The sequence below is a fragment of the Salarias fasciatus genome (genome assembly GCF_902148845.1).
Source record: "Salarias fasciatus chromosome 23 unlocalized genomic scaffold, fSalaFa1.1 super_scaffold_20, whole genome shotgun sequence".
NCBI lineage: Eukaryota > Metazoa > Chordata > Actinopteri > Blenniiformes > Blenniidae > Salarias > Salarias fasciatus.
In genome coordinates, this window is record NW_021941230.1 from 3,170,849 (window position 1) to 3,186,648 (window position 15,800).

At 45.6% G+C, this 15,800-nt stretch overlaps 1 protein-coding gene and 3 non-coding genes across 4 annotated transcripts; 1 reads left to right on the forward strand and 3 right to left on the reverse strand.

Moving 5' to 3' along the window:
• Positions 1 to 3,039: 3,039 nt before the first annotated feature.
• trnaa-agc (transfer RNA alanine (anticodon AGC)) lies at positions 3,040 to 3,111 on the reverse strand. Its single transcript has one exon. It is a non-coding gene; the product is annotated as a tRNA-Ala (tRNA).
• Positions 3,112 to 5,319: 2,208 nt separating this feature from the next.
• On the forward strand, positions 5,320 to 5,391 carry trnap-agg (transfer RNA proline (anticodon AGG)). The gene has a single exon. It is a non-coding gene; the product is annotated as a tRNA-Pro (tRNA).
• Positions 5,392 to 6,233: 842 nt separating this feature from the next.
• trnaa-cgc (transfer RNA alanine (anticodon CGC)) lies at positions 6,234 to 6,305 on the reverse strand. Its single transcript has one exon. It is a non-coding gene; the product is annotated as a tRNA-Ala (tRNA).
• A 3,219-nt stretch (positions 6,306 to 9,524) lies between these two features.
• On the reverse strand, positions 9,525 to 12,148 carry LOC115384268 (uncharacterized). Its single transcript, XM_030086600.1, has 10 exons — positions 11,932 to 12,148; positions 11,685 to 11,843; positions 11,428 to 11,575; positions 11,164 to 11,321; positions 10,865 to 11,008; positions 10,546 to 10,771; positions 10,327 to 10,446; positions 10,053 to 10,225; positions 9,745 to 9,939; positions 9,525 to 9,645 (listed from the first exon to the last, which is right to left on the reverse strand). The coding sequence occupies exons 1-10, from the start codon at positions 12,090 to 12,092 to the stop codon at positions 9,525 to 9,527; spliced, it is 1,605 nt and encodes a 534-aa protein (XP_029942460.1). The 5' UTR covers positions 12,093 to 12,148.
• Between the last annotated feature and the right edge of the window lie 3,652 nt (positions 12,149 to 15,800).

Genomic DNA, 15,800 nt, shown 5'->3' on the forward strand with positions numbered 1-15,800 from the left:
CAAAGCCTCTTGGCGACGTTTTTTTGTCAAAAGCAACTAGCGACAAATCTAGCAACCTTCTCTGGTGCTGTGGAGATGTGACAGGACGTCTCGTTGCTGTCGTCAATGAGCAGCGGGTGCTGCGTGAGCCCCTCCCCCGTCCCAAAGCGCTCACAAGCGGTCAGTCTCAGCAGCGCTCCCCGCTGCAGTCAGAGCAGAGAGGAGCAGAGCAGCCAATAGCGACTTTTCCGACGACGACGCGGTCTAGCTTTATTTAACAAATAAAGCCAAGCCGCTCTCCTGATGCGATCCGCCATAGCTGGAAACAGAAATCAGCCTCCAGTGCGCCAATTAACTGACGTGTATCAAGAGTGTCGCGAGCGTCGCAAACTTTGTGACCACCCGGTGTCAAGCGTCGTGTTTAAAGCGTCACAAGCGTCAGCTTCGAGGCGTCCCAAGCGTCGACGACGCCCGCGACGCGTCCGGTGTGAATGCACCATCAGACAACTGGATGGAGTTCAGGGGAAAACCTGTCAGAGGACACATTTCACTGCCACCACTCACTTCCACAAGCTTCTCTTTAGCCTGGAGCGCCACCTGCTGGCTGGGAAACTCCCCACATTTCTGAGGAGAACAGCTGCCTCCATGTTAGAAGAATGGCTTGATTGGTGTTCTGCTTTTTATTTCTATGTTGTCAGTACTGTCAGGGTTTCATCTGGAGCTCAAAAGAAGCTCTAAAGCAGAAACTGAAATGTTTCCTGCTGGTTGGTAAAGAGCAACAAGGACCTTCAGACTGGCTCCCTTCATGGAAATGGACTTTCCAGTCCTAGAAAAGGCTCCAGATGCTGTCTGAAGCAGCTTCAGAGAAGTCCCACATCACATTCTGAAAGAAACACAGCTGCAGCTGCTCAACAGGAAAAACTCATCCACCTTTAAAAACTCCTGGACTGGATGGTGTGTGAAACCCACAGAGCTCTGATATGGACAGAGGACCCAGACCTGATCCTCCAGACAGAAAGAGAGCTGCTGATCAGAAGAAGACAGGAACCAGGTAGAGACTCCCTGCTTCCTCCTGGACGCTCTTTCTATTGAGGAGGCTGATCTGAACAGTTGGTGAGAGCATCAAGTTCCTACCAGCACCCTGGATCCCAGCAGGACGGAGGAGACCAAGGGGCTGGAGGACATGAAGACCAGGATGGAGGCAGTGGAGATCCAGGGCCTGAGGAGAGGAGGATGATGATGAAGAGCAGGACTGACTGGAGGAACAGTCTCAACAAGATTCACTCCCTGCTCCACATCTACTGATTCACTCTCACATTTCTCTCCACCCCAACATATGAAGCTCATATCAAACCATTTCACATTTTAACAGCATTTCTTCACATTTCTCTTCATCCTGACTGAATCTAGTCTGTAGATCCTGATAAAGCAGTTTACTGAGGCCAGCAGCAGCATCAACACACTAAATATACAACACTGCTTCACTTTAAACTCCCTGCAGCCTGATTTAAGGCTGGAAACAGCTTCACCAGGTCACTGCTTTCATTCTCAAGGTCAACACGTGCTAATTAGCTGTTAGCATGCAGCTAGCTCACCGGAAATCCTCCAGAAACGTGGCTTTGAAGGAGCTGCAGCTCCGTGGCTGTGGTTCAGCTTCTCCAGCAGCTTCCAGCAATATTTCCACCTTATCAGGACTTATTTTCTCCTCCAATCCAAGAGCTTCACTTTCTTCCTCTGGCAGCAGGACGCTGCTCGCGGGTGTTTCGGATTAACTGGTCTCCGTGTTAACTGGTGCCCCACTTCCTGTAGCGTCTCTGCTGCTGCTAAAAGCAGATGTTAAAAACCGACAGGAATCAATCCGGAGCTTCCTGGAAAACTCACTTTAACCGCACTGAACACAAAGTTTAAAGAGTTGGACCTTTACTGAGTCTGGATCCTTGTTGGACCAGCACGTGTCAGACCAGGACTGGCATCAACTGCAGCTGCAGCTTCTTCTTCTACTGACTTCCGGCAGGCTGGACGCTGGATCAGCGGAATGCTGCCCCCACCTGGTCACTGTTCATACTGAGAGGTTGGGGGAAGAAGAAACTTTACAACTGCCTGATCTAATGGCGAGTTCAGCCCAGACAGAAATATCCTCTTTAAAGAAAATGAATGAAGCCGAGGCCTGAAAGCTCTTTAAAGTCCCGCTCCAGTCCTCTTTAAAGTCCCGCTCCAGTCCTCTTTTGGAGCTGTTTTAAAGTGTCCTCAGGAGTCTTTACATTGTGATGAGGAAGTTTTTAGCCAACATCACTAAACCTGAGTCATTTTCCAGGCCTCTATCTGCAGAGCTCCAGAGATCATTAACTATTTGCTGCTGGGTGAAGACCGGCTGTGGGTGGACTGTCCCCCAGTGTCCAGACTGAAGGCTGTGGGTGGACTGTCCCCCAGTGTCCAGACTGAAGGCTGTGGGTGGACTGTCCCCCAGTGTCCAGACTGAAGGCTGTGGGTGGACTGTCCCCCAGTGTCCAGACTGAAGGCTGTGGGTGGACTGTCCCCCAGTGTCTGGACAGTGTTGTCCCCATGTCCATCCCCAGAGCTGTGGTCTCCCGTTGTCCTGGACTCCTCCAGCATCTCCACTGCTTCTCCTCTGTTGATCTGCAGCTGGTGAGCATCACTCCAGTCAGCAAAGCCGTCCTCTGCAGATCAATAAAGACTAATGTGGCGTATGCAGAGGGACTTTCCAGCTGTTTTAAAACAGCTGCATTACAGTTAAAACAGCTTCACTCGTCCTCCGGTTCCTTTTGTATGTGAACTGATGTTGATCCAGATGTGGCTCCAGCTCCATATGAAGCTCCTGAATTAACAGTTTCTCCAGTGGTTTGAGAAGATGAGAGGTGAGAGCCACTGGTCTGAAGTCATTGTTGACCTGGGTTCATGCTTCCTGAGAACCAGAATGAGGACTGATCTTCTCCAGAGCTCTGCTGCTGAGTGACTGTCAGTGGAGAGCTGGAAGAGTTGATGCTGAGCTGGAGTGAGTTCCTCTGCTGATGGTTTACAGTCATACACTGACATAAAGCTTGGAGATGCTGGGGATTGATCCCAGGACCTCATACATGCTAAGCATGTGCTGTACCACTGAGCTACATCCCCTGTTTCTTTTTTTGGTGCTGGATTTCTTCTTTAACTGAATCAGCTCATAAAGTGAGCGAGAAAACTCCTGAGAAGCAGATCTTCACCATTCACTGTCAAAGCTTTGATTGTGTTGTGTGTCTGGTTGCTGTCGGTGTGTATTGGTGGAAGGCTCTGGGTTCACTGTTAACAATGGGAGTATTGGACATTCGTACGGACAGACCACCAAGCTGGACTGTTGTTACTGAGAAATGTAATAAGAAAACTCTGAAAGCTCTTTCCACAGAAAAAATACCTCATTTAAAAACAAAATAAAAATAAAACAATAAATTATGTCTGAGAGACGAACAAGGAGAATTGAAGAGATCTCACAGCAGGGAGTTCTCTTTGTTGTTGACGGCCATTGCTTCTTGCATCCCAGAGCAGAGTTTCACGTGACGCCATGTTGGTAAACTTCATCACCACGAAAAGTAAGTGGATGTTAAACACTGATTGCTCCAAGAAGGAGGATCTCTGCCCTCCCCGGGTGGACTTGAACCACCATCCTTTCAAGTAACAGCCAGATGCCCTGACCGAATGCACCCATTTGGAGTTACTGGAGAATCCCTTCCAGGTCCAGAGGGATTGATTTGGGGAAAAAAAAAAAAAAAAAACATCATTAAAGTTCAATATGAACATAATTGCATTTAGGATCAGATTTATGATTTGTTGAAATTATAATAATATCAACATTGAGACACCTCTTGCACTCAGTGTGGTCCACTGAGAATCACAAACATCTGTAACATCTTTAAAAGTCCTTCTGGAGCTGCACAGAGATGATTAGATGATGAAGAAACTGATGCTGCTCCTCAAAGTCACTTCATCAAACAGTGTTTCCAGGAGTTGCTCTATTTTACATGAGATTAAAATAAAGTCGTCTGGATCATCTGCTGCCACTGCTCCACATGTCAGCAACGCCCTCTTGTGGCCACATTCATTTTGACCATAGTAAAATTGGAGCTCATGAAATAAAATGAAATGCAGTTTTCTAAAAGTTTGACAGGAGATTGATGGGAGTTAAATGATTTATACTGACTTCAAAACTGCCATCATGTCAACAAATCAGCATCATCATTGTCTTTTTCTTACATTGGTGTTTGACCCTAACTGAAGACAGACCATGTCATAACACAGATATTATTCATGTTCAGGGCTGATTGTCTGCAGTATGTCTCCATATGTCCATTGTGTCACGTTGCTATGACGACTCCCCCCACACCAAATCGGTACTCTGTATGATGGAAAGCGACCGGGGCCAAGGCCGAACAAAGAGAACCGAGTGGAGGAAGACTGAGAAGCAACCAGTGGAAAAGGACTGATAGAGCTGTCCATGGTGCTGAAGTGTCAACTTGTGTGAATCATTCTGGACGTGCCACTTTTTGTTCGATGTAAATAAAAGCTGAGATTTTTTTTTTCCCATGACAGTGCTTCTGGTACATCATCTTATTAAACTTATGGCAGAAACCTGAAACATTTCTGATCAAAAAACTAAGTCAGTCAGACAAGGCTCCACTTTCTCAGCCATGGTGGACAGGAAAGCTGTCTGCTCTATCTCACTCATAAGTGAGTGACATACAGACACAAAAGATCCTTTTTCAGGCCTGGGTAGCTCAGATGGTAGAGCATCAGACTTTTAATCTGAGGGTCCAGGGTTCAGGTGCTGTAAGGGTGGATCTCTAATTGGGTCTGAATCCTCATAGCAGAGGGTCACAGTGCTTCAGATGTCTGTGGCTGGAAGTCATGTCCTGGTGTAATGCTGTGATTCATCTTGATGTTGTCAAGTTTGAGAACTCTCTGACGTTCTGTTGACATGGAGCGAGTCTTCCTCTGTGACTCCTCTACTCCCATGAGCTGGATGTGATGTTCCTGACAGAGACGTGGCTGAGTGAAGGGGAACTGGTCCCCTTGCTGGAACTCTGTCCCCAGGACTGTGGCTTCTTCACAGTCCCCAGGACTGTGGCTTCTTCACCTCACAGACCAGATGTTTGACAGAACTGAGCACAATGAGAGAAAAGCTGAAGGAAAGCCTCCCTCCTGATTGGACGTGACAGAGAGAGGACAAAGGAGGACCTGAGGACGCTCAGCGAGGACCAGCTGAGGAAACACACTCAGGCAGCGACCTGAAGACTGTCCAGGCTGTCAGGAGTTTTCATCACCTGCCTCAATTATGATGACAAGCCACATGGTGGCTCGTTGGTCTAGGAGTATGATTCTCACTTAGGGTGTGAGAGGTCCCGGGTTCAATTCCCGGACGAGCCCTTCAATTGTCTATGATCTCTCCTTCTAATGGTTTTCAGGTTTCATCCAGAAGAAGTCTGTCCACCAGAGGAAAATAATGTTATTAGTTTGATATATTCCAGTTAAAAGTGAGGGTAACGAGTGTGGAAACCCTCCTCAGATTCAGAGTGATGATCTGGTTGGTGGAGGAGCGACCGGCCCCCAGTGACGTGGAGGGAAACCCTGTAGCGTCAGCACAGGTTCAGACTGCTGAACGAAGCCACACCTGGCTTTACCAACGTGACACAGCTGCTGAAGGAGCTCCGGCTCCATGCTGCTCACTCAGAGGAGGAAGAACCAGATGTTGGACTCTGCAGGCCAGGGGCCTCGTTGATCACACACTGTGGAGGATCCACACTAAAAGTCTACCAGCACCAAAAGCAGAAACAGCATCTGATTTATAAACCATGCAGCTCTTTCCCTTTATAAATCCAGTCCAGCTGGAAGGCTGTGCAGGTGGATTCACCTCATATCACCCTCCACACACACACTTTCTACCATGAATGGTCAAAGTACCTCAGGAAGATTCTGACCTCAATAAGCTGCTGATCGCTGGAGTTTTACTCTCAATCATAGCAGAGAAGACAAGGAGAAGGGACTTCAACAACTTCTACATTGACTTGTTGAGGGAAATATGATTTTTTTTCAGAAATTCTTTATGCCAACAACAGAAGGATTTCCCCAACAGTTTCGCTGGAAGCAGTTCTATGTTCTATTTGGCTGGAAGGATCCTCTGAGACGTTCAGAACTCTTTGTTTAGAGATGGATTTTAACACTCAGCCTCTGTTCATGAGCTTGATGATATTGACGTTTGACATAAAGTCTGGAGACGCTGGGGATTGAACCCAGGACCTCCTACATGCGAAGCAGGCGCTCTACCACTGAGCTACATCCCCTGTTTCCTCCACCTGCTCTGCTGATTCTGACTGAAGTGAATCAGCTCAGTGAGTCCAGGAGGAAAACTCCTGAGAAGCCTGTTCCTCTCTCAGCAGGACAGTCTGGACTGTGGAGTGTGGCTGGTTGCTGGAGGTCAGTATTGATGGAAGTGGATCCATCACTGGTCCAGGTCAGGTGTTTTCTGTTCATGGGGGTTTGAACAGAAAACACCTTCTTCCGTCCGCAGAGCAGGATTACTATTGCAACAAGACATCATCAGTAGGGTAAAACTAACCTGTCTCACGACGGTCTGAACCCAGCTCGCGTTCCCTATTAGTGGGTGAACAATCCAACGCTTGGTGAATTCTGCTTCACAATGATAGGACGATAGGAACACCGCCCTGCTGACCTCGGATATATCCATGGTCTGCTGAACATCCACCGTAAACAGCTAAACATGCAGGATGCTGTAGGACTCGGAGGCTCTCATTTTCACCCGACAGACAACGTGCGTGCACAATTAAAAGGGCGTGACTTGGTTGCTCATGAAAGCAGAGGGAGGGCGGAACCTGAGACGTTGGATTAAAAAAAAACCCTCTCTCTTTCAAAACTCCGGACACGAGCTTTAATGTGTCTGAAGCTGGAATATGAAGTTTAACAGTCTCCTTGACTTCGTTTACATGCAGCTAAAATTCGGGTTCAGGTCAATATCTGGGTTTCTGAAACATTAGGAAAACCCTGTTTACATGCTGTAACAGACAGAGAGTTACCCCGTTTACAAGTCAGCGCAATCAATCGGGATCTCCCTTTCCAAACCACGGCGCACGTCATGCTGTTCTCAAAACAAAACAGCTCTGACCGGAGCGGCTTTGTGTTGCCAGATTGGGTGGGGTTTCCGCCAAAGCAAGCTTCTTTTTTGAACATGTTGGACGGGTTGATTTAAATGATTGTGTGTTTATGACGTGTTTTTTTTAATCATATAAATACGGTTTTAACGTGCATTTTCAACCGAGAAGGAGGTTTGGGCTGCTTTCTACGAGTTTCAGATTTTTTTACGGCCTCGATCGACAGATTTGGCAACCTCCTCCACTGGCCTGCAGAGGCAGATGCTGCTGCGGTGACTCCGTTCTGTAGACGGAACGCAGACAGAACGGTTGTTCTGTTGTACAGGATTTTTCTGCAGGCCATACAAACCGCCAACTTTCAGAAGGAAGCATGTGCGATGTGCACGCTCAGAATAACAGTTGGAATCATGCGTTACGGGAGCCTCACACGGACAAAAGTGTGGTGAGTTTCGCGCCTACTCGTTGCTGGACTCAAAAGACCATGATTCATTGCGGATGGGAGCATGCGTAGAACCAAAAACAATATCCCTTAACTCGATATCTGTTTACACGGCGGCACTTTCGACTTTGAAAAGGAGTAACCCAGCGGTCTTTATCGGGTTTTACAAATCTCTAAAATGAGCTTTTCTGGGTTTGGCGGGTGTTTACATGGACACGCGCTATTGGGTTATTGCCAACATTCGAGTTTGAAAAGGGTTTGAAAAGGGTTATTGGCTGAAGCAAACGTAGTCTGTGATGCCTGCTAGTTCCCGTTCACAGACATTCACTAGAAATTTCATGACAATTGACCTGAATGTGTGACCTGAATGCTTCTGGACTCTGTGTCTTCCAGACAGGTCAGAGGGTCACAAATGAGATATTTTCAGAAAGAGCAAGGCCTGACCTGTACAACAATGCTTGTTTCACCAAAATCTGACCTGTTTTGGGGAAGTTATGGTTGCTTCTAATATGCATTACAGGAGCGATCATTGTGTTGTGCAGGCCTGAAATTGACCTTAATATTTTGGCTCTGTGTGTCTTCCAGGAAGGTCAGAGGGTCACAAATGAGATATTTTCAGAAAGGGCAAGAGCTGACCTGTACAGCCAGTATGATTATATATACAGGAACTAAATAAAAAATAGGTTTCCTGTTTCCCTCTCTTTCCTTGGGGGAGTTCAGCACTGTCTCAGTAAACTAAATGCTAATTTGATGGCTTGGCCTGCCACCATTTTGAGGTGACTCCATTAGCATCCAGCAGAGTACTGGGAGATAAAACAATTGTGAAATGCAGCTCCTCATTTTGGACAATTTCTGCTTGTTTAAGCCACAATTTATCCTTTCCAAGTCAGACCTGGCCTCGAGGTGTTGGAAAAATGTGCTGCTAACTCCCTGCTAATCTTCCATTGAGCTGATCCATTTTTCCCATTTGGGGGAATTCTCTGTATATGTGCTGAAAATTCTCCACTTCAGAGAATCAGTCAGTGTGATTATATATACGGGAACTAAATATATAAAATAGGTTTCCTGTTTTCCTCTCTTTCCTTGGGGGAGGTCAGCACTGTCTCAGTTCAGTAAATGCTAATCTGATGGCTTGGGTGAGGCAGCTAACTTTGCTGCTTGTTATGGCCGCTTTCTGCTTGTTTCAGCCGTGGGGGAGGGATAACAATACCAGGGCTGCAGCCTTTGTCTGTCTGCCTGTTTATTTGTTAGCAATGTAACATGAAAAGTTCTGAGTGGATTTTAATGAAACCTTCAGGAAATGTTGACAATGGGACAGGGGACTGCTGATTACATTTGGACATGTTCTGGATTTCCAAAATGAGAAAATGCCACTAAAAATGGGGACAGAGTTTAAAAAACAGACTGAAGTTCATTTTTCACAATCAGAATCACAAGTTTTATTGAAAAGTAAAAATGTACAAATCATAAGACAAATGTTAAAAAGTTACAATACAAGTATTTACAAAAAACAAACATGCAAAAAATGAAACTATTTACAAAAAAATAGAAAAATGTTAAAAAAAAAGAAGAGAAAATTCAATTATGTACAAAAAAAGGGAGAGGGGCAAGAGAAGGGCAGAGAGCTTAATCCAGCCAGTCCAGGTCTCGTCCTTCTCCACAGAATTGTTTTCTGTTTACTCCGTGGTGAAACAGGAGTTCCTCTCCTGCTTTTATGTCCCTTACGGCAATGAATAACAGCACGTCCCTTTCTCCACTCTCAAATTGGAGGCTGAAGAGACGAGGCCTCGCGTTGGGATTCTTTGGGGAATGGTTGATTAGTCTGCCGAAGGTCTGTCTGTCCGGGTGGCAGCGGCACTTGTCTAAATGTGCGTCAACGCACAGTTTCTCGCCAGCGGCGTTTGTGTAAAAACACATGAAGCCCGTCTCCTTTTCTTCTGTGCTGTTATGAATTTTCAGTCCACTGTGACTGGATGCTCTCTGCTGAAGGTGTTCCATTCGTCCTCACAGTTCATCTCTGGGTTCCGGGACTTTGGATGTGCCCGGCTGGATGGACCTTCTTCACTGGTACCCTGCCTGCCGAATAGAAATAAAAACAGGTCAGTGTCCAGACTGATATGCTAAATGAAGCCCACTGTGTGTGCACACTGTTTTTGTAACAAATGGTCTGCTCACCTTCTCAACTTGTCGAGGAGCTCAACGGACCTCACCAGGTAGCGACCTTCCTTCATGCGGGAGTGTTCCTCCGCTGGGACTGTGCTGTGGGTCAGGTAGTCAGCAATCATTGCTTTGTCCACATCAGGCATGGACTTGGCAGCAGTTTGGAAGACCCGCCTCGCCACTTGGCTCGTCACCGGTGTGAGATTGTATCTAGAATGAGAGTGAAGAGCAGATTGTAAATGACATCTGTCATCCCTCCTCCTGTTAGGTGACTTAACTTGGATGACAAGTCGCAGCTTATCCCATCATAAAGATGTTCTTACTTTCTGTGCAGCCTGGCCAAATCATTGGAGCAGCTGGAAATTGGGTTGCCCGATGTTGACAAGAAGAACCGCTCCTGGGGGTCTTCTTCTATTTTCCGGGCCTCTGGGCTCCCCCGGAACCTCTTTGTTGTCCTCAGCTGGTCCCTCACACATTCAAAGTACTTGTCAAACCACTGTGTGCAGAAAAAAGGTCCAGACATCAGATTCTATTTCTGGATTTTTACAGAGAGAGTAATCTTGAAAAAAAAAAAAAAAAAAAAAAAAGTCAACTTACGGCCTCCTCTTCTGCAGAGAGAACAAAGACTGCCTCCTGCTGTGTGGCAGTCTTGTGTTCTTTTACGGAGATGGCAACAAAGCCCTTATTCAGCTTGGTTCTGTTGTTCCACTCCTCGATCTGCGTCAAACACACACATGCCATTCCCTTCATTGATGCTCTCATTGTTGTGTTCACAGGAAACATTCAGAAATAAAAGAATCAAAGGACAACACTCACTGTCATGTGCTCCACCACCCCGGGCCTCTGCAGGTGCTGCAGAACCACGATTGCTTCCAGGTAGTATAATACAATGAGGCACTCAGAGGTCTGCAGCTGGCAGCCATAGGACTGGTCGGGATCGGAGATCTTGCCGAGAACGGCCAAAAAGTCTTTTCTGGCCGCCCTCAGCACCTCTGTGCAGTCATGTGGGCTGGTTGACATGTCCCCAAGAATGATTCTGTCACTGTGAAAGGACAAAATAAAATTACTCAAACTGCAAAAGCTTCTGCACGGTGCACGTGTTAGGAAAAGACTTTTCAAAAGACATTGCACATACCGCTTTGCAACCATTTCCTTGTTGACGCCCTTCGCCAGTTGCTTTTGCAAACAACAGATGAAATCTGCGTATTGCTTGGCCTCGTTGTGGAGATCCGGGTCGGTCCGATACATGTCCGTCTTGGTGATACGGTGGGTCAGGAATCTGCTCAACACAGTAAAAACACATTGGACATTTGGAAACAAAGTGAAAATACAAGTCAATCAGTTATCACACACGTATAGCAACAACTGGGCCACGTGTGCTCAATGATAATAAAAGGATTCTGATTCACATGGAGGAAAATGAACGTTACAAACCTCTTCAAGCTCTTCAAATAGCTGAGCTGGGTTTGTTTGCCAAGTGTGGCCTCAGAAAGCTTCCTCAGGTATTCCTGTGTCTTCTCCCGTTCCCGCACAAACAGGAGGGAGGGTTCAGCAGGATCCATGAAGAAGAGGAAGCGTGCCACGATGTCAACCTGAGGAGAAACAAAACGCAAATGTGACACATTTACAGCAAATGGCTTTGCAGTTATGGCTGTACTGAAACAAATGTATCATTCAACATTTGATGGAATTGCTCACCTCTTGCATGAAATTCTCAGTGCGGTGGTCCTTTTCCAGGTGTTCAGCAAACTCTTTGAACAGAGGATGGTGGAGGGAATGTTTCTGGTACAGCCCCAGCTCAGCCATCCGTGCCCTCTTGCTGGTCTTCCACTCCGGGTTTGGATTGCTGCCATTAGAAAAATTCACTACAGTTACAATAAAGATCACGCTACTCTCACACACAGATGCAAAGAAATGTGAACACCAGAAGTTTGTTGAGGTGAATGAGCTCTTACCACTGAAAAGTCTCCACACTGCTCTCGCTTGTAACATCACTGGACTCCTCAGGGGAGTCCGGCTGGCCCGTGGCAGTGGAAGGCCTGGCCTGTACATCAGGGAGCTGGGATGGCACGTTGGTGACCACATTCTTCCTCTTTTGCAGCTCCTCAATCAGCCTTTAAAATCAAAAACAAGAAACAGTTAGCACTGTTCATTCACTGATAGAAGAAAACATTGGTTAGTCTAATTGTTTTTCACACATACCTGTTGAGGGGGTCTTTGGAGCCCAGAATGTCCTGGAGGAGCTGGTAGCTATAACCGCGCCCAGACCTCAGGAGCACACTCGCCTCTTCTTTGGCCTTTTCCACCACTTTAGCCCTTTGGTCCTTGCTGGTCTGCTTCATGCAGGTCCGCTCCAGATGCATAGAGAGGCAGTCCTGGCTCTTGTGGCAGACCGGGCACAGGAGGTAGTGGCGGTTGGGAACACTGCAATTCCAGTGTTAATATAGGGTTAGGAATATAAGCAAATGGAAAATCCAGAGCAAATATATGTAACCAAGGTAGGACTGGTGAGGGCCTTCACACACTGAACAATCCATTTACTGTGGCTCAACCAAGTTGTAACCTTTTTACCCAGAAGAAAGAAGGAAGAAGTTTGTTCTTATCGTTTTGGAGGCATGATGAAAATCCGAAAGGAGAATAAAACTCTTCTCAGCAGGAAAAACCACAGAAGGTCTGGATGTCTCTCACTGGAGGAAGTGAAGTGAGACTTTGCATCTGGGGCTCAGCTTTATACAGCTGCAGCCCCTCCCAGGGCATCGAATTAGCATTTGTACAGAAGCCAGAGAGCAGAAACCTCCCCCAAGGAGGGAGGGGGGAACAGGAAACCTATTGAGATGAAGGATTCTCTGAAAAGGGGAATTTTCCACACATATACAGAGAATTCCCTCAAATGGGAATCCAGCATGTCTTGCCCAAACGGATCAGCTCAATGGAAATCCAGTTTCATTTGTAACCCTCTCTTACATCATCAGATGGAAGTCTCAATCAAGTCCTGACATTCTGCCTCAACTTCCACTGACCTGTGATCAATCGTCCCCAAGTCGGCAAATCTTTGCACTTCTGCTGAAACATCTGAACTTCAGTGAATGTGTCATAACATAGGTCCCAGTTCTCCTCGCTCTTGTCAGCTGCCACAGTGTTGGATATGAACAAGTGTGGTCTCTTTGGAAAGGGACAGTTTGAGGTTTACACTGATGTGTGACACTAAAGGATTTGCCCCAGCTCGCTAGTAAAAGCAGGCGTTCCAATATACAGGATTTCCGGCTGTCTTGAGCGGTTTATAGTCGCCACGGCCCCAATTCAAGTCGTCACTGACTTCGCCGGTCCCAAGCCAAGTCGGCCCCCGATCACCTTGGCCCCGACGGCCCCGACTCCCGATCACCTCGGCCCCGACCATCTCGGTCCCAAGTAACTGAAAAGAAATCCCCGGTAAAAAAAAAATCACCGGTAAATTTGTCTGGTGCGCCGCCGCTGTGGAACCGGGACGAATCACACACAAGCCTGTCAATCAAAAAAGGGAAGGGGCGGGGCTAAAATAGCGCAACAACCAACGAAAACAAGCATTGTTGTCACGTGAGTCTGCTGCCGTGTGCCGCATAGAAGTGACCATAAATCCATCAGTTTTCAACTTCTGATGGAGTTTATGATAAACATCATACATGGAGGACACACAGACATAAAGAGAATGAAATGCAGTCATAAACTCTTCAGACAGAGATTTTTATTGAGAGAATTGGTTTAAGGATGTATATTGTACTTGATTGCTATTGATATTATGGTTGTATGATTCTGATCAGCATTATTGTGATATTGTACTGTTATATCTGTTATCATCACATGTTATTATCACAGTTAGTATAATTATTTTTATTACATTTAAATTGTATATTTGCTATTTTGACTATTATTGCCATTGTTATCTTTTAATCATCACAGTATTGCTGTTTCCATATTAATTATTATACTGTATTTTATTTTGATTCATAATAAGCTTCAACATTATAAATACCATAAACAGGAAAGCCTTGGTTGCAACATCTGTCTCATTAAAACCATCTGCATATCTACAAACTACTATAAAATACGTGCTGATTGATGTTTTGTTCTGGGGCCTGGTGTCCAGCATCAGTGTCTCTCATCCACAGTTAGTCTGATCTTCCTCCAATCTTCTTCCCACAAATAAAATTCAGTCAACATCTGAAGGTAATTTTCTGCAAGAGTACCACAGATTTAATAATTTTCCCCACAAATGCGTAGAAATAGAAAGCAACATTGCCACGTAAGCACTGTTTATGAAAATACCTGTATTGCTGTTTGTGCTTGTGTACCTGGTCTACTTTTTCTTGATGTATTTTCCAAGAGCAGAAACAAAGTAATGAAAAGTGATTGTTGTTTTCTATTGACTTTACAAAGTGGGATATTTGGGAACTGAAATCACTCTGGTCTGTAATGAACCAGACTTATTGAGCACTAATGTTAATGAAGCACAACTGCTCAGAAAAAAACTGAACTCTGTGTAACACAGAAATGGCTTTCCTAATTTTCCCTTTGGTGGAATTAATGTGAGATTTCCACTTTAGATCGTCATCAATCATCAGAATTTGATTCTCCTCTGACGGTTCCACCTTAACTTTCAGTATGTTTCTCATGGGTATCCAGTACTCCAGAGCAACCAATCAGACAAACTAATCTTGTGCTTCACATATGTATATTAGTGATTTTCTTTAACATTAGGAGGACCAGGACTTTTCAAAGTGTGTTTCAGATGTTCCGATGTTGTTCTGTGTTGTCCCTGCCTGCAGCTGTGATCGGCTCGTTTGCATGACAGGAGAGACTTTCTGGCACCGGTGGTCTTGAATATGGAGGTGCTCCACTGCTCCACTCACATGTTTTCACATAACAAAAGCTTGCTGATCACCATCTCAGTCAAATGACTCATCTCCTGCTCCTGTCTGCAGCAGTGTTCAGGGGGAAAATGACCCCCCTCTCATCCTCTGAGGATCAGCTGCAGTTGTCCTGCTGCAGAACCTCTGGTTGTTGTTGGTTACTGAATTGAAGTCCGAATCTAAATATTTAAAATCTAAAGTTGTAGGAACAATTTTACACAGATTTACAAATACTCAACACACAATGCTGAATGACCTCCAGCAAACCCACTGTGATCACAGCAGTGAGGAAGATTCTCACGGTGGAGCGCAGACACTCCAAAGCGGACGGGGAAACGAGCACATGAATCATGGACGAGCCTCATGTGGGACCATTACGTGGCTGGAACCATCTCGCCGAACCAACTTCTCAGGGCCTGTGCAGCATCTGCAGCCCAAATGCATGAGTGGCTGTGAGGATCCATGGCCTGAAATGTAAACAGAGGGAAATTTAAATGAACAGAAAGTGGCCACGATGCTGTCAGAACTCTGGCTACCATGTCAAGTCTTGAACAATAACGTTGAAGTCTTGAACAATATCTTACGTGTGTGTTTGGGTGAAATAAAGCGGTTCAGTGGTTATACCAAAACATATGTTGCTGTGTATTCATTCATCAGTTCTCGGGACCTTTCAGATTTTCATAGCAAGCACTGCAGGGGAACACACAGGGAGTGGGAATGTTCCAGTAAAGAAGAGGGAAACATAGTTTCAGATCATTTTCTTATCATTTAATTATAATTCATCTTACTAATCTGTGTGTGTTTTGTTTTTTTCTTGACTCCTGAGTGGAGCAGTAGAATAAGGTTATTAGCAGTCCGTGTCAAATAAAAGCTACTTTTTTAAATCACCAAATATCTTAAATCATTCTTTTTGTTCACAGATCTGGTAGTTTAAACCAAAATAAAAACACATTGAGCTTTGATTAGGTAAGTTTTGTTACACATCCGTTCTGTCTCTGAAGGCACGGAGTCAGTGGAAAGTTAATTTTTTTTCATTTTGTTTTTTTCTTCTCCATTCTTTCGTGATGGTTCATAATGGAGATGAATTAAAACACTGGGACTACTGCAGGACTGGCAGAGACACCGATGAATCAGAGTCTGGGTCTGAATCCTACATCCAGATGATCAGCAGGCTCCATTGGTCAC